General features: G+C 52.8%; 6 protein-coding genes across 6 annotated transcripts; 3 read left to right on the top strand and 3 right to left on the bottom strand.

Annotated features, from left to right (window-relative positions):
* Nucleotides 1-120: 120 nt before the first annotated feature.
* Nucleotides 121-1,303, bottom strand: LTS14_008927 (uncharacterized protein; the record flags this gene model as incomplete). The annotated part of the gene is made up of 3 exons (XM_064841612.1): nucleotides 121-922; nucleotides 974-1,235; nucleotides 1,291-1,303. 3 exons carry the CDS (start codon nucleotides 1,301-1,303, stop codon nucleotides 121-123), a joined length of 1,077 nt encoding a protein of 358 aa, XP_064690775.1.
* Nucleotides 1,304-2,416: 1,113 nt separating this feature from the next.
* On the top strand, nucleotides 2,417-6,447 carry FOL1 (trifunctional dihydropteroate synthetase; the record flags this gene model as incomplete). The annotated part of the gene is made up of 5 exons (XM_064841611.1): nucleotides 2,417-3,180; nucleotides 3,229-4,194; nucleotides 4,246-5,155; nucleotides 5,208-5,416; nucleotides 5,472-6,447. The coding sequence occupies 5 exons, from the start codon at nucleotides 2,417-2,419 to the stop codon at nucleotides 6,445-6,447; spliced, it is 3,825 nt and encodes a 1,274-aa protein (XP_064690774.1).
* A 452-nt stretch (nucleotides 6,448-6,899) lies between these two features.
* On the top strand, nucleotides 6,900-7,938 carry LTS14_008925 (uncharacterized protein; the record flags this gene model as incomplete). The annotated part of the gene is made up of 3 exons (XM_064841610.1): nucleotides 6,900-7,133; nucleotides 7,190-7,265; nucleotides 7,301-7,938. 3 exons carry the CDS (start codon nucleotides 6,900-6,902, stop codon nucleotides 7,936-7,938), a joined length of 948 nt encoding a protein of 315 aa, XP_064690773.1.
* A 418-nt stretch (nucleotides 7,939-8,356) lies between these two features.
* Nucleotides 8,357-9,285, bottom strand: LTS14_008924 (uncharacterized protein; the record flags this gene model as incomplete). The annotated part of the gene is made up of 2 exons (XM_064841609.1): nucleotides 8,357-9,040; nucleotides 9,091-9,285. The coding sequence occupies 2 exons, from the start codon at nucleotides 9,283-9,285 to the stop codon at nucleotides 8,357-8,359; spliced, it is 879 nt and encodes a 292-aa protein (XP_064690772.1).
* Nucleotides 9,286-9,763: 478 nt separating this feature from the next.
* Nucleotides 9,764-10,808, top strand: LTS14_008923 (uncharacterized protein; the record flags this gene model as incomplete). The annotated part of the gene is made up of 2 exons (XM_064841608.1): nucleotides 9,764-9,860; nucleotides 9,922-10,808. The coding sequence occupies 2 exons, from the start codon at nucleotides 9,764-9,766 to the stop codon at nucleotides 10,806-10,808; spliced, it is 984 nt and encodes a 327-aa protein (XP_064690771.1).
* Nucleotides 10,809-11,576: 768 nt separating this feature from the next.
* LTS14_008922 (uncharacterized protein) lies at nucleotides 11,577-12,965 on the bottom strand (the record flags this gene model as incomplete). Its single annotated transcript, XM_064841607.1, has 2 exons — nucleotides 11,577-11,938; nucleotides 11,963-12,965. The coding sequence occupies 2 exons, from the start codon at nucleotides 12,963-12,965 to the stop codon at nucleotides 11,577-11,579; spliced, it is 1,365 nt and encodes a 454-aa protein (XP_064690770.1).
* Nucleotides 12,966-17,644: the final 4,679 nt, after the last annotated feature.

Below are 17,644 nucleotides of genomic sequence, written 5' to 3'. Positions count from 1 at the left end.
CGCAGCTCCATGAGAATTTGCTCGCTGGAGTGCACAGCCTCATGGGATGGTTGGGTCAGGAAGGCGAGAGCAGAGAGGATGGTTCTGACAGGCGGAGATGATTCGTGAGTTTTTACTAGCTCATAGCTTACTCTTCCCAATAACAGCACTGCTGCTCTTCGCAATCACCTCAACAGCATCCCTGACCATGTCATCAATGATTACCTTCGCACTCTGCCTCTCATTTACAACAGCCGCGACTTTGCCCATCAAGAATGGTCGGGCGTTGTCCATCGTCTCGTCATCAATGTCGTCACCCATCCTCTCCAAGTCCGCCTCGACGGGGATTCTACCCCTACCAGTCAGCTCCTTGATATCGTTCTGTCGGTTCTCCTCCCAGTTATCAATGTATGGGTTTCGTCGTACGCGAAGTGGGCGGCCAGTGAAGATGATTGTGCGGACATTGTCGTCGAAGCCGGCGGTGCGGACTGCTTCTTGGTGCGCTTTCGGGGCACCGGCTTCTTCGGATAACACGAAGCGGGTTCCCACCCAAACGGCCGTGGCCCCGAGGGCTAGGGAGGCTGCCAGGGATTGGCCGTTGAAGATACCGCCTGCTGCGACGACCTGCACAGGTTTGCCAGTCATCGGGCTCGTCTTCCCGCGACACAAAGCTGCGACGGCAGGGATGAGGACGGTGGTGGGCACATCGCCGGTGTGGCCTCCTCCCTCACCTCCTTGGGCACAGATCAAGTCGGCGCCGAGCTCCAGACACTTCTTTACGTGCTTTGGGTGGCCAATCATGTTCATGTAGAAGATTCCGGCGCCGTGAAGGCGGTCGACGACATGTTTTGGTGGCACACCGACGGCGGAGACGAACATCTTGGCGCCAGAGTCGATGATTATGCTGACGAGTTCATCGAGCTTTCCCTTGGTGTAGTCGTAGCTGGAGATCACGTGTCAGCTGATGCAGTAGATGTGAAAGAAGGAAATTTACTTCGTCTTCCTGGCACCAGCACCGACTTGTGGAAGCAGGAGATCGACACCGAATGGCGCACTCTTGTCCTTCAAGTAGCCCTTGAGCTCGGCAATCTGCTCGCGGAGCATGTCTGGTGTGTAGCCAACACCACCGATCACACCAATACCTCCTGCATCACTGACGGCTGCCGCGAGCTTCGGACCGGCCGCCACGTTCATGCCTGCGAGCATGATCGGGTGGTTGATCCTGAGGAGGTCGGTGGTCGTGGTGCGGATCTGCTCTGCGAGGCACTGTCAACTGGGCTGTCCTGAGTGGTGGGATGAGAGTGCACATACGTGGAGAGGCCATGATTGCAGTACTGTGTCTAATGCTGGTAGTGCAAAGAGTGTTGTTTCTATAAGAGAGGACGTAGGAGGGACTGGCAGGTAGGTGCTCACATGCGGAGGCTTGTTGCATAAGTTGATGTACGAGCCTCGGCTCCTCGGTAATCAGTTCAATCTGCTTCACACGGCACTGACCAGATGGCCGATTCTTGCTGGCCGGAGCGCATGTGTACATGTAAGCTTCTATCTATGATGTCTATCGCAGTCACTGTCGCGATCTTGCTACTCTCGCATGAGAACCTCCTCGCCATCGAAGTGGTTACCACAGTACCCACGTGAAAGCACGATGTGGAGAAGTGTGGGGTCAATACGTGCTCGCTCGGCTGACGGAACGGCCACCGCCGAAGCAGAAGTTTAACATTTCTTAAAAGAGGCGCGTTGCTTGATGTTCGCGCGATGACACGATTGACGGACTACCGCCACCCTTGCAACAAGCCTCAAGCTTATCTATCTACGCGCGACGCTTCCGATATGGTCGCCTAACAGTCATATGGCTACGGTAGGAGCATGTAATACGACTCATGACTTCGAAGCTTTGCTACGTACTTATTGACAAGCAGGATGCCATGGCCTGTAGCGAGAGCAAGACTTGGGCCATCAGCGACGCCTGTATGGCAAAGCAGGTGGTCCAGTCGACCCATGATAGTTAGGCTCAACGCATGCGGTGTCGCGTCAGCACCTAAGAGACTGAAGCACAATGCGAGCACACGCTGCCTGTCCTTCGCCAAAAGAACCATCGCACATTTGTCGTCGCAAGCGGCCAGAAGCAGCGCAAGAAGCTATGCGACCATTCAGAATCGTTTGGAAAGACCACAGACTTTCGTGAGGGGCTTGTCTGCGAGATACAGTTCACACATGAAATTGTAAGACCATTCCTTGCCAAGCTCACCCACGAGACTGACGTTTGAGGTCTGATGAGGCATCTCGCAAGCTAGGATTTCATGGTATACAGATTTCCATGAGAACTAACGAAGCGGCTCATCCGAAAACGACTCCTGAGCTGCCGAGTGGCCATGACATAGTGCAACATGTGGAGCGATTGTGCCAAAGGTCTCAATCATGTGGCCTCCGGCTGTGGATGCTGGCCGCCACGAGCTTGGCCAGTGGCTATTCAGATCTGGAGGTCCTTGAGATCAACGCAGACATGCCGGGCCCTGTCTCGCCAGCTTCCATCAGTTCTATGGGAATGCCTGAAACAATTGCGCAATTTCCGATAGCTATAGTCGCTAGAAATACTGCGATGACGTCCAGGCCTACCGTATATGTCAACTTGCCTTACAAGAGAGAGTTCACAATGCAGATCGCCGACAATTCTCTACCGGTCAACATGCAATGCACTATTCGACTGGAGTATACACAGCAAGTGATGTCTACACCAGACCACGGAGACTCAAACGTGGACCAAGCACCCCTTGAGTCTGTACGATCGCTTGCTACAGCCACTCGTGTGGTGATAGATCAAGTGCTTGGCGGCATGACTTTCGCATCTGCTCGATCGGCGGCGTCATTCGTCTCAGAGGCTCTGCTACGCACTTTAGTAGATCAGCTACCCGGCGCGAAGCTTGTCAAAGTTGCTGTCATAGCGGCACCTACAAGTACGTCTGAGCCACATATTATCGCAAGCACGGCATTGGCCGACATACAAGAGGTTGGTGCAAGACAGCCGCAGCTTAGCAACGCAAGGTCGCCTGTGATCAACGGTCAGTCGTCGATGGCTGTAACCCGGCAGAGACTTCGTGAGAACCTTGGCGCGTCGGTCGTGCTAAGTGGCCATATTGATTCACGCGCCGCGTACGTCAATCGAGACGAGAGACTTCGAGTGCGGAGTAGAAGTTCATCAGAGTGAGTATCCTGACCAATCTTCTTGAACCTGTATTGACCTTTGCACAGATTTTCGGCTGTCGCCCGAAGGATTGGCTGCCAGAAATTAGGTTATACAATCGACTGGTCGCCCAAGCACACTCCCAATGCACTGCATGTCAACTGCGATATGGTCGATCGATTGATTCAAGAGCATGCTGAGCGAAGTTCTCTGCAAGGTCTGGACTTCCTTTCGACCCTTGCCATCTCCACAATGACTTCTCTCCCAGAGGGAGCGCTCATCCATCTATTCATGTCAGCTGGAGCGAAATCATTGCTTCCCAGTGGTACGCTGAAGTTAGGAAACGAGCTGATCATCTCACCACCTAGGGTGGATGCGAATGTAGTGGCGATAAATGGTCGTTGGATGATCCGCCTACCTTCGCTGTCCGTTGATCGTCTCCTGAAGTCATCCACATCACGCCAGCAAGTGTGGCTAGAAATGCGTATTACCGCACACAAGGTAGAGCGAATGGAATCCGGTCCAAGTGTGGACCTCGCACTGGAGACTTCCAGTGTACTTCAAGCAATACAAGCTGCAATCACGCCTCGACTGTTGGACGTCGTCGCCAACGACTTGAATGATCGCGTAGCGACACAGCTGGCACAGGTCGTATTACGTGAGCATCTCCTCTTTCCAAGCCATTTCCAGGTCACCAGCATGACTCTCACCTTGACCAACAGACAGCGAGTCTTGGGCAGAGCTCGATGGTCAGAACGAAACGATACGTTCGCGCAATCGGAGAATGACCCGGCCGTCGATGACTCGAGCGACCAGGGAGATGGTTGGCATGTGTCAGACCAAGCGACGGGCGCTCTCGGTACTGTTGATGACAAAAAGTCAAGTAGCTATGATGAGGCAGAGTTCGAAGAAGTTTCTGGAGACAGAATCAATGAACGCGCCGCTGAACATTCCAATGGTGATCGTGGAAGTCGTGGTATGTCTCTTCACACGACCAAAGGAGCTGTGTTTGCTGAGAGCGAGTCTGATGTTAGGTGAGCTGTTGCGATACAGAGTGTGTGCTAGCCGCTTGCTGACTCTTCTAGCACACCCGCTCTGACGAAGGCGACTGGCTTTGCACTGATGCTCTTTCGTGTTTGGTGGTCCACAGAAGATGTCACAGTGGCCAAGGACCTGACGTTAGACAGCATGTCTACGTTACTGACGACAGCATCCTTGAATGGAGCAACTGGCTCCATACAAGACTTGGTGTCAATCACCACCTCAGTCCGCAGCGCTTTATCGGACAGACCATCGACCACACTTGTCTTTGCACTGAAGAAAGATCATGTCTCCAGGTCACAGCACACCTTCAAAGGACAGTTCCGTGCCAGGATCAATGTTGATGATTTCGACGAGCGGACTACAACGACTGTGCAGATCACGCTTCCTATAATCACTGGGCTGGCCTGGGGCATCGGCTCGTTAAGCCGTGTTTGTAGCGTGAGACTTACTCTGCGGTCGACTTTCGAGAGTGATATGTATCAGTTTACGGACGACGTGGCGGCAGCCCAGGTGTCACCGACCATGGGATCCCTGGCAGATGCGCTTCGGCCTCTGATGGCATCATACGATATCAACTCTTCTCCAAGCAAGCTCGCCTCGACCATAGCGAGCCACGTGCGAGAAGAAGCTGCACTGCTTTGGCTCCAGATGCCTCCCACCGCCATTGAAGTGACATTGATGTCTCGCTCGCTCGATGGCAAGCCTATTTTTGGACAGTGTCATTCTAGACCAAGCGTTGATACTACACCAAGCCTTGTGACCACGAACCAGGAATCCACAGCAATTATCGCCTTGGGAAGTAATGTTGGCGATCGACTGGAGGCAATTGAGCGAGCTTGTAGCGCTATTGACGATGGGCCCGATATGCGGATTGTGCGTACAAGCAACCTATACGAAAGCGAGCCTATGTATGTAGAAGACCAGGCCCGATTTCTGAACGGCGTTTGCCAGGTACGTTTGGAACGCCGTGGATTGATGGCTTGCCTCCTGCTGACCATCATAGGTCCGCACACAGCTTCCTCCAGTCGAGTTGCTTGACAGACTACAAGCGATCGAGCTCAACCTTGGCCGAGTCAAGCACATCGACAAGGGACCGCGGAATATTGATCTTGATATCCTACTGTACAATAGCGATCGCTTTGAAAGCGAACGATTGACTATACCCCATCAGCTGCTGAAGGAACGAGAGTTTGTGCTACGACCGTTGGACAAGTAAGCACGGCAGCAATGCAATGTGAAGACCTCCAAGACTGACGCTTCCATCTAGCCTAGGATTAGGTAGTATAGAGCCGTTGCGCGCCTCGGCTCAGGCGCTACTAAGACGCATGGAAACATGGAGTACACCATCAATGTACTCCCAGGTCTCGTTGGGCCCACCACAGGCCACAGTCAATACTGGTGCTCCGAAGCGCCGAACCCAGATGATGTCCATCCTCAACGTGACCCCCGACTCGTTCTCCGATGGCGGTGTCCATGAGCCTACCGATCTCGAGGCCCTCAAAGCAAGCGTTTCAGCTCACGTAGTCGGAGGTGCGACTGTCATCGACATTGGTGGCCAATCCTCTAGACCCGATGCCCCGGACGTCACTGCTGAAGATGAGATCACTCGCATCTTACCCGCCATCCAGGCTATCAAGTCGCTTCCAGCAGCTGAACACATAGCCATTTCCATCGACACCTACCGCGCTTCGGTGGCCAAGGCAGCAATCAAGGCAGGAGCGCATATCATCAACGACATATCTGGCGGTCTCCTCGATGCTGAAATGCTGCCGACGATTGCGAGACTGGGATGTACATACATCATAATGCACATGCGCGGCACACCCGCCACTATGCAGAATGAGGAGAACTTGCGATACCCAGCCGGTCTGATACCAACCATAGCCACTGAGCTCAAAGCTCGCCTACAAGCCGCGGAAGAAGCTGGCATACGGCGCTGGCGTATCATTCTTGACCCTGGCATAGGCTTCTCCAAGACCGTAGACCAGAATTTGGAGATTTTGCGTGAGCTTCCAGCTTTGCGTCAAAGGGCCGACCTACGTGACATGCCCTGGCTGATCGGAAGCAGTCGCAAAGGTTTCGTAGGAAAGGTGACAGACGTGGCGGAGGCCAAAGATAGGACCTGGGGCACTGCTGCGACTGTTACGGCGGCTGTGCAGGGTGGTGCCGAGATTGTGCGGGTGCATGACGTGGCGGAGATGGCTCAGGTTGTGAAGATGAGTGATGCCATCTATAGGGTATGAGAGGATGCTAGTGAACGCAAGACCCCCTCTCTCACGCAAAACAAGGATATTTCAGGTCTTTGTACACACTGACCTGTGCGATGAGGACGGCAGTCACCACTGGCATGTTGTACAGTAAATGCATAGCCTTGGCGTCCTGGGGCAGCGTCTCCGTAGATATAGACAGATAGAAGAACACACCCTCGTAACAACAATGTCTTTATATACATCCTGCATCTTCTCACCAATCCACGTTGCTTTGCGTGAAAATCTAGTCAGGTGACCGATACAAGCTCACAGATGCTTCTAGAAGAGGAATGTACGCTAAACGCTTACCAAATCCAGCCGTGCACAGCCTCGCAAGCAAGCAAGCAAGCACACCACACCTGTGCCTTGTTCACACACGTATTCGCAAACACGCCACAAGTTGTCGTCTCACCTATGTCAGCGACTCTGTGACCTGAGAACGATTTATGGCATCCTACGCAGCAGAACAACTCAAAGAAAAAGGCAACGTCGCTTTCCGCAATGGCGAATATTTAGAAGCCGAGGACTTCTACTCGCAGGCGATACACAGGTACTCTAGGAACTCACTAATCTTCACAAACCGTGCAAATGTACGGCTCAAGTTGCAGAGGTATGATGGAGTTGTCGACGATAGTCTGAAAAGTATTGAGATTCAGGGGCAAGGTGGGCAGAATCATAAGGTATGTCAAGCATTGACGATCGATACAATACGGCCAACAACTAACGTCACGACTAGGCTTTCTATTTCTTGGGTATGCCCTGTGATATACTCAGCGGTCTGAGGAGGCTCTCGATTGCTCTGTGCCGACATGGTATGTCTTCAGCGCCACCTGCTGACAATATTCAGCACAAGCACAACTATCGCTCAACCATCCAAACGAAGCCTTGTCGTCGGCACTAACAGCCTACAATCAAGTTCTGCATCCACAGCCAGCAGCCAAGATCTCGCCCAAGGACCTTGAGACTTTCTCCGCATTTGTCCTAAAATGCAAAAAGCAGAAATTCGCCTCCCGGGAACGAGAGCGTCTGCGTAGAAGAGGCGACCTCTGCGCAGAACTAGAAGTCACTCTCGACTCTCAACGACAGCGCGACCAAAGCGAAATCACTCTGCAACTCCAGCGTGGCGATGTAGGTAATATCGCAGCCTCCGAACGTGCAGCCGAGATCCGATCAGCCTTCGACCACAAAGTAGCCGAACTCCACACCATTTTCGCAGCAGCGGATCCAGCCAACCACAAGGCCAGAGAGATACCAGACCATATTATCGATACAATTACTTTTGAGCCGATGCACGATCCCGTGATGACGAAGACGGGTCATTCGTATGAACGGGCGACGATCTATGAGCACTTGAAGCGAAGTCCGACGGATCCATTGACGAGAGAGCCGTTGACGATCGATGAGCTGAGGCCGAATTTCGGGTTGAAGGCTGCTTGTGAGGAATTCTGGGATAGTGGTGCTAGTGAGTGGATTATTGATTGGTGATATTACGATGTAGAATGGCCCTTTTCAGTCGACGATCGAACTCCTGGTATTTCGGACTAGGTTTGAGATGCAGGTTGGCGATTCATATATGGCTGAGCCGATGCTTGGAACGTGGGATGGGTCACAGCTGGTGCTCAATATTGGCATCCGGGCCTGACCGCTACGGTGACTAGCGTGTTCCTAGACATGTGTCTGCGGATGTAGTGAGCAGTGGGTTCTCCTTCTGCGAACAACATGAATCAATGAGCGGTAGGTTGCCTCGACTCCGAAGTTGCCTGCACACCTGGTGACCGACCATTTCGATGTTGTGACAGTCTTGCTCAGAGCGGATGTTGGGACGCGGCGACTGTGTTGGTCTCAACGGTCTCATAGCACTGGTGTAAAGAAAAGCCTGTCGAGAGTCCAGATTCTTAGGAAATTACAGGCCTTCACCAATCCACGACCACCACTCATCCACCTTGCCCGCCTCATCACCATCTCCCTTCACATTTCCCCCCATGACATCAATCTCAATGTCATGTTCCTGCATCTGTGCGAATCTGAACTCTTTTGCTCCATATTCGCCAAGCCAATTACCCTCCTCATCACCACTAGCATCATCATCCATGCCAATACCACTATCCAGTAGCCCTTTACTCCTCGTCTGCCTGAGTTTCCCAATCTCTTCTTCCAGCTTAGTCTTCACGATGGTCGATGGTAATGACGTGAACACGTCTTGCTTGTTCGCTAGCACAAGCACGGGTACTGCTTGTGGTCCTTTCGAGGTCTTGCCTTGTGTATGTCTTCTTTGCAAAAGCAGTAATACGTCGTGTAGGTACTCCGCAGCTTCTGTCAATCCACTGGCTGAGCTCACCGCCGCACTGTCTACCATGAATAGCAGTCCCTTCAGCGCTGCTGCTGAGGTCAGGGTGGAAGTTGCGTGATGCCTAAGCTTGCCATGACCTGGCGTATCGAGAAGCAAAAACTTCGGCTGTGCTCGTGAAGAAGTGTCATTCTCGGATCGGTAACGGTCTTCGGATGTTGTTGTCGAGGCCGGAAGCTGGCAGACGGCGCTTTGAGGCTCTTGGCTTGTGTGGGTTGCTGATGCGATACCGTTGGCGAACTGAATTGACATTAGCTTTGTAACAGGGCTCCACAGCATGCCAGACGTACAAGTGTCAGTAAAGCAGACTTGCCAGCACCACTCGGCCCTAGTAGAAGTAATGTTGGCAGCTCCTTCGCAGCAGCTTTTCGGTACAGATATGAGTGGATTAGTATCGGGAGTGTCAAGCTGAATATGAGTGTGACAATGATTGCGGAGATGGATGGCGAGAAGGCCCAAGTGAGCCAATCTGTGGAGGAACCCATTTCCGTACACTGGAGAACAACTGTTCGGACAACAACGACGTAACTGTGCCGGTTGTGGGCACGAGTCAATCATGGTTGCGGCTCAAGGCAAGGCCGGCTCGGCTCTGGCCTTGTGTGGAGTGCATCTTGACCGTCACTGTGACGGAGAGACATCTTCCACACTTCACCACAGCATTGACAAGATGATATCTAGGGGTAATGGGGGAGAAGAGACGGTCTCGTGCGCGGTCATGAAGTCGATGGGTCTAGTTAGTACTGTAGCAGAATACGTGGACTTCGAGAACAGCATGACCGAAGTTTGGAACCCGAGGCCTGATCAGCAACAAATGCAATAACACCTCGTCACACACAGTATTGACGTAATAGGCTTGTATCATTGTCATACTGTCTATGCCTAGACAGTATCTTTTTTTTACAAGTGATCTCCTCTTAATCGCATCCTCTAAATCCTCCCTCACAATCCGCAGACCAATTCACCATGCTAGGACTTGGCAGTAACAAGTTCGATCCATCCAAGGATATTCCAGACCTCAGTGGCAAAGTATATGTGGTCACAGGAGGTAGCTCAGGCATCGGTCGGTCTCCTCCGTCAGAGAGAGAAGGAGATCCAGATTGGACACTCGCTGACACTATCAGGCTATGGCATCGTCGCTCATCTCCTCGAGCACAATCCCAAAAAGATCTACCTTCTCGGCAAAGAAGAAGAGCACATCCAAGAAGCAGAGGAAGGCCTAAAGTCTTACGGCAACATCTCCAAGATTCACTCAATCCAAATCGAATTCGAAGACCTGGCCCAGACCGACCAGGTAGCTAAGCAGCTGGCCTCAGAAATCGATCAACTGGACGCTCTCGTCCTGAACGCTGGCCTAGGCGTGGGCGTCTATAACGAGACGAAAGATGGTCTAGACAGCCACTTCCAAGTCAACGTTGTTGCGCAACACCATCTCATGATGATGCTACTTCCCGCTCTACTGAAGACTCCCCACAGTCGTGTAGTCTACCAGTCCTCAGAATTCCACCGCATCAACACCGGAAGCGTCGAATTCGCCGATAAAGCTGAGATCAACCAGGACGTTGGAGCCGCGAACCTCTACAATCGCACCAAGCTTGCTCAGGTCTGTCTGGCAAAGTCGCTAGTGGCGCATAAAGCGAAGTCAGAGCTTGGTCTCAGTGCTGGACAGCCTCCATTCTTCATAGCCACGCACCCGGGAGGTGTGAATACCGATCAGCCTGAGCAAGCGAAAGAAGCTTATGGCACTTTGGGCAAGATTGGTGTCGCGGCGGTCAGGCCATTCATGAAGGATCCCGTCAGCGAGGGCTGTCGGCCAGCTTTGTTTGCTACTACACACGAGGATGTGGTGGGTGAGAACTTGGACGGAGCGTATATTGTGCCTGATTGCAAGGTCACGGATGTAGCAAATAATGCCAAGGAGACGGGCTTGCAGGAGCAGTGTCTGAGGCTCACCGAGACACTGTTGGTGGAGAGATTTGGCAAGCTACCATACCCTACGATGTATGCATAGATAGGTAGGTGTAGAATCATTTGATGACAGGATAATGAAAAGGTGGCAGTAAGTTTAAGAGTAGGGCCTCCATTCATACAAGACTGAACATAGGTATCATACTACACAGCCAGCCTCCCACTACCCGGAGTCGGCACGAACACGCAAACACCTCCCTCGTCTTCCTTGTTCCAATCCATCTCTTCCTCATCTCACTGTCATCAACATCAACATCATACTCTATGTAATATCATGCACAACGTTAGACATACTTCTACTGTCGCCGTCAGAGACCATCCAATCATGATCGATCAAGCGACGAACGCCTTTTGACTTGACGGCGGGCACCTCTATGCCCGGCCGAGCCACGTATGTGGTCTTCCTCATTTATCTTGTCCCTGTCCCGTCTTTCCGGTGCGCCGTGCAATGCCGCTTCGACTCCGTTCCAAGTTCTGTCCATGCCATTAAAATGATAGTTCATGCTCGGGATGCGCTCCGTGGTATATCGTGTCCCTGTCGAGAAGCGATAGTGAAATGTAATGTGTTGTGTTATAGTTGCGAGGTGGGCCTATCGATGCTGTGGCCATGTAGACGTGCAGAGCGAGTTGCACGGGCGCACGATATGTGGTTGAATGACGAGGTCGTCGTGGCCAGCACATCGACAGGTCGATACTCGTGAAGCCGGAAGATGAGGACGAGAGTATGCCTCCCTTGTGGCCGTTGTTCGAACGCAACACATGCAAACATAGGAAAAATCCTTTCGGACTACGGCGATGGTATGTTGGTTGTTCAGGTGTATCCATCTGAGGCACCGGACAGGTCTGGATAGTAGCCACGACTTGATTCGACACCCTGGAATGGACGACAGCCGCGAACCGACCATTGCGCACCGGGAACAGCATCAGCATACTCTGTCTTGACGGCATATTGTCTCGGATCGGTTGTGTAGCGAGCCAAGGAGTCCACTTTGGCCAGCGGTGGTAGAATCTGTGGTGTGATGCCCTCATAAATTGTGCCAGGATAGTATAGGTAGCTGTTCGAGCCATGAATGTCGGCATGCTCAGCGTCGCTCATGGTGGCATCGGCATGGTGATCGTTCAAAACCGCACCATCCTCCATACTGTCCGGGCTACTTTCGGAGCCGTCTGAGCCTGGATGCATACCATACTGCTTACCTCGATACCCTCCAGTACCGTGTCCCATACCAGCATCATAACTGCCACCGTTAACGCCACGGAAGCCACCTGAATTGACACTGTAGCCTCCACCAGAGCCGTTGTACCCACCACCACTGGCATTACCACCACGCCCAATATGTGCATGCTGACCTTCATTCTGGTAATGACTTGGTGATCTTCCACGCACGACAATCTTGTCGCTCACGCGTTGGGCAACCTTAACCCAAGTTGCAGTATCGCTCTCGGGTTTCCGAACGTCAGCAAAGAGCTCAACGATCAGGTGAAAGTACTGCTGCGAGGCACGTCGCTTGCCATTGTTGGCTGTGGCTGATTTGAACTGTACTCGTTCGAACGTGTGACTGATATGCTGGGCGGGATTCTGTATATGAGACGAAGCTGGCGCCGGGTAACCGCCATAGCTCGGCGACGAGAATTGCGAAGTGCCAACAGTCGCCGGGGAATTTTCAGGATCATTGGTATGCTGCAGAGGCAGAAAGACACCCGGCACAGCACCGGTGGCATGGAACGTCGACATCGGCAGCTGGTACACTGCGTTAGGTGACAGTGAGTGCTCCGCTCTGCCACTGGTGGGTGTTGGCGCGACCTTGATCACCGTGATTGGGTTCTTCGGGCCGTTGTCACGCTTCGGTGTGTGCGCGATCAATTCGATGCTCTTGCCATTTGGTCCATCGACCGCTGCAGACAGTCGCATTCCCATGGCCTGTACCTGTTCGTTGGTGCCATTGCGCTTGAGAAAAAGACGTCCATTGATGATGTTTGGGTGGAGCTCAAAGTTGCATGTCACCGAGAAGTAGTTCCGTCGATAACACGTCCATTTGTGATCGTTTGGTGCTGGGAAGAACCCCTTTTCCACTTTTGCGTGGACCTCGGGTGTTACCTGCTGACCCTCGCATGTCATCTCCATGATCACTTCCAGATTTGGCCATGGGAAGTTCAAGCTTTCGGCCTGGGTGGTGCCATAACCAGTGTTGGACGCCATGGCCGAGTACGGTCCGAGTGGTGGTGAGAAAGTTGACAGTACAGTGCGTGGCGTTTCTAGGTAGGGCGCGAACCCTGGCTGGCCTGGGGATGACAGATGTGAGCGGGCTAAGAATGGCGCCGCTGCGTTTCCGTACGCCTCGCAATCAGTGCTGTCTAATGACACTATCGAGGATCGTGCCAAGGGTGGGAGCATGCCCGAGGTGGAGGCCTCTAGCCTGTGAGTAGCATGTGAGCATCAGGCAGTCTGCCAGTGAGCAATCGACGGGCGTGGTACACGGGAGGTGACGTACAGTGAGGGTACACGAGCACCAGCATAAGGACTGGGCACGAACGACTGGGGTGGTAGTACAGGCGTAGTGAAGCTGGTGAGGCCTGTGTAATGGTTCGCCGGATATGCTGTGTTCGCGAGCGACGAGGCTGCTGAAGACGGGCTAGTGGAGAAGGAGCCGGAGCTCGAGTCAGTAAAGTGTGCGCCCGACTGATATCTGTGTAGCAGTGGTTAGCTCGCCCACTACACTGAACCTCACATATGGGAGGATATTGTTACACTGTCGCGAAGAAGTGTAACACCTGGAAGCAAGTATCGTGTAAGGCTGAGTTCAAGGCTCTGGACTCTGTGAATGCGACATGGCTCGTCGTGTGATCTGCTGCAGGACGGCAATGCTTGCCTCCCATTGGACAACCAGATCACCGGAGCTGTAAGAGCTGGTTGGGAGCCATGGCGTTACAGCAGTCGATTGTGCACACGTTTGAACAATGCCAGAAGGACTCAGAGCTTGCTGGTCGACCGTGCAGAAGCGTTGACGACTGACATGAAGAAGAGGGGCAGTGCAGCTACGGGCAGGGCCAATAGGATAGGAGTACATACCGACTTGCGTCTGACGCTACGCCACGATCAGGCACGAAGCGGAGTCCATGCGGGTGATTAGTTGCCGTGAAAGCATAGGATGCCGTGTTCGATTGAGGCAGAACCATGTCTCGTCTTAGTTGATCCACGGGCCCGGCACTCATCGGCTGATGGCGATGTGCATGGCTTGTAAATTGATCAGACAGAGAGTCTTGCTCTGATTGGAGAGAGTAGTCGTTCTGGATTGGTATTGGGTGAGGAAGAATCGAGGCTGCAAGCAACGTTAGCTACGGTCTGACGGCATGAATTCGATGCGCGTCGAGTGCGTGGGTGACGAGAATAAAGAATGAACGTCAATCAAAATCTGGTTGGCTTGAATGGTCGCTGCCTTGTGTGCATCGGATGAGGCTGTCCTTGTGTCACACAGCGGCGTTGCATGAGCTGTGATTCTGCGACACCTTCACGCGAAGGAATCTTTGTAGCGCCGAATATTCCATCTTCCTTATGGTCTCAGAAAGCCAAGCAAGACCAACAACACCAGCTGCATTTCCGTATTGACGCTCAGAAATTCAGCAATAATGGCGGTGTGGCGGTTGATGATGATGCTCGGTTCGATCGCCAGGGATCAAAAGCTGAAGCTTACCTTGTTCCATGGCTAGTATAGTACCCATAGGTACGAGCATAAAGCTGGCGCTTTTCCGTCGATTTCTGATCGTTCTTCCCGACTTTTCGTTCCGAATTTTGCTCTTCTCTGGCGCAGGATACCAAGATGTTCTTTGCACGTCGATGTTCGCTCACTGGACTCGTGACTGTGCAGTCTATCTGCGAGACTCGACTCGAGGAAAGTCTTGGCGGGATATCTGGTCGCCGGTCCAAGCTTCCAGCAAATGCGCCAAATTGTTCGGGCCGGGCGCAATCGAAGCTACGATGCTCGCTAGAAGCGCAAGCGTCAACGGCGCGCAACCTAACGTACAGTGACGAAGCCGCGAAGATAAGAGATCCAGGATGCTGACACGCGCGATCTGGACGACACACTCAATTTCGATTTGAGTTCGGTCTCGCGTTTGCCGATGTGCTTTCTTTGCACGTCGTAGATAACTGCATGATGTTAGCACCATGACTGCATAGCAGGGCGCCTCTGGATGCTGGACATACCACTGCGGTGCCCAAGGGTCGACTCGAGTGGATGTAGTCTTGAGACCTATCGCAAAGCACCCTGCAGATGTTCGAATCTTCAAATTAGGTGACGAGTGTTCGCTAGTCAGCACAAGCAGCTGGGTCAGTGATCGCAACGTTGTGGGAAGCTTGGCGATGCTCGAATGCTGACATTAACGGTGGGTGCTTGTGTGTGGTGTGTCGAATTCGTCGTAGTGTTGTGTTGCGAGGACTGACATCGATTATTTGAGGTGACTTCGTCGAAGTCGGAATGCTCGCCCTAGACGCTGAATGTGCTGGAGCGTCCGACACAACCGTGCCAAGATTGGCGTATGTAGACAATGGTGAAAAGGTATCGGCGAGTTCGATGTCAGGCGACGACTTGGCTTCGAACACTGCTGCCGCGAGTCTCTCGGTCCGTTGTATGAGTATTGTACGACCTTGCTGCTCCCAACCGGGACTAGCAAGAGGACAGGACAATCTCAATCGATACTCCACAAATGTTGACCAGATCTTTGCAGGACAAAGAGGCGAGGGACTTTGCTCGCGGTGAACAGAGAGATGGATGTTTTGCAGCGGGTTGGCGGGTCTGCATATGACAGGTAGGGGTTGCCGACCTTGCACTCCAACACCCGTCATCGCCTACTCGACAAAGAAGAGAAGCGTCGACCTCAGGCCTTCTCTCGTTACCAGCATACTGGGTCGAGTCAGCCTCGGAAACAGATCGTATTGACCGAGCTCAGACCATGACCTCCTCTAGTAGCAGGGTTAGTGGAAAGCTGCATAGCTAGCTTGGTCTCCCCAAAAGCGGACTATTCTATGCCCTGCGACGCAAGGAGCAATCAACCATCAGTTTTTGACATGATAACCTGATGCCAGCAGGATCAGCGTCTCAGGCTAGCTCCTTTACACCCGCCGAGTCAGATCGATTGCCAGAAGCGACGCGTTAGTAAGTCGATCATGGCAATCTATCCAATTCGCGCATTGCCGCATCGCGCCTGCATGCCTCGATCTCCCTGTAAATTATAGGCAGTGCACGAGTGACGGGCTAGGAATCGCTCCACCTCTTCGACCTGGTGTATGATCGTCACCATGGATGTATTGGAGCCGCTTGCACGGCACTGCAGCTCGCGAGCCTACCAGAAGGATGCCCTGATGCCTCTTCCGGTCGGCCCGGTTGCCGATGTACTGCTTATGCAGGTCGTTGCGAGGCTAGCACCTGTAGGTCCCATACATCCGGCCAGGCATTTCAGAGAGTCTGGCAACATGTCACGAAGGGCACTGTGCTGCGGAAGGTCACGCGGAGCTTTGACAGCGTGGTTGTCTGAGCTTGCTGTTGGCACTCCGCAGCGCAATCAACCGCCACATTGCGCAATTCGAGTCACTCAAACAAGCCTCTTCAGCACTGTAGGAGGGCTGCGATTGGCTGACGATGTTGATGTATTCGTGGCGCTGGCTGCAGCGCGCAATGCCATGACAAGTCCACCACGATCTCATCCCGTCAATAATGCGCAGCGTCGTCGAGTACTCCATCCCGTGCTCGCCGGCTCTAAACAGAAGTCTGCCGCGCATCCCTTGGGCGATCGACCACCCTGTCAGCCACCATGCATCCGCACCGGGTCGTCTGCAAAATAGCGGTGGAGAAGACCAACCGGAGAGTGGAGTTGGAGTGTGGGATGAGTGGCGGCTTTCCAGGCTAATTAGTGCACGGTCCACCGAACATTTTCCGTGCAAAACTGCAACTCCTCTTCCATCTCTCATACGTTCTTCGGCGGCGGCATCGGCGAGGAATCCTTGGACTTGCCACTTTCTTACTTCGTCTTTCTTTCGCAGATGATTGCGATAACATCCCCCACCAATAGACCAGTAATCATTGGATACCAAACCAGAATCAGGTCATTCGGAGCCGTCGCACACTCTATTCGGATCGTTGAACGGGACCCTGCCTGGCTACGACAAAGAGACCCCCTATGATACTGTTTCAGGTGGGCTCAGATCACCAGTCAACGCCGTAAACTGCGCCATGCATAGACATGGCTTGCCTAGCCTGGAATGTGTCTCATTTGCTGTCTTCTAGAAGATCCATGGACTCTTTCACGGCTGGCTGCAGGACAGCGCTGGCACCTATAAGTACAACCGTCACCGCCACTTTGGCCCCACAGTTCTGGCCTTAGTGACTGACACGGTCGACTTACCTTTTGACACTTGATTGAAAGGAACGCCCTCATCTTGTGGTTGATGGATTGGTAGCTTACAACCAGACTCTGCCGCTTGGCCGAACACTTCATTGTCTGGATCGGAAGTTGCGTGCCTGGCGTGGAGATCTGTATAAGACAATTGAATCACATCAAAAGTTTTGCTCCACACTTCATAGTAAGGTGCCCAACATTGACAGAAGTTGGTGTCACACACGATGGCAGTCTGCAGGACCTGTAACAGAAGCTCTTTCAGGAATCGGTCACAGTCCTGAGCCGCAGCCTCAATCGTTGGCAGCCGCTTCGTGTTGACAACAAGCTGGTCGACATGTGTCTGTGTCATGCCAAAACCATTCGTAGGTCATATTGTAAGTGCTGTCCCTCTGTGCATAATTTACCTTTCCAAGCATCACATGAATTCGCTCTCAACAACCACATACGCTCTTTGCCTACACCAACCGCATCGAGTATCAACCTTCC

This window comes from Recurvomyces mirabilis, assembly GCF_035927965.1.
Source record: "Recurvomyces mirabilis strain CCFEE 5264 chromosome Unknown scaffold_28, whole genome shotgun sequence".
NCBI classification, from domain to species: domain Eukaryota; kingdom Fungi; phylum Ascomycota; class Dothideomycetes; order Mycosphaerellales; family Teratosphaeriaceae; genus Recurvomyces; species Recurvomyces mirabilis.
Note: the sequence above shows the minus strand (reverse complement) of the source record. Positions and strands in the feature narration are given on the sequence as shown.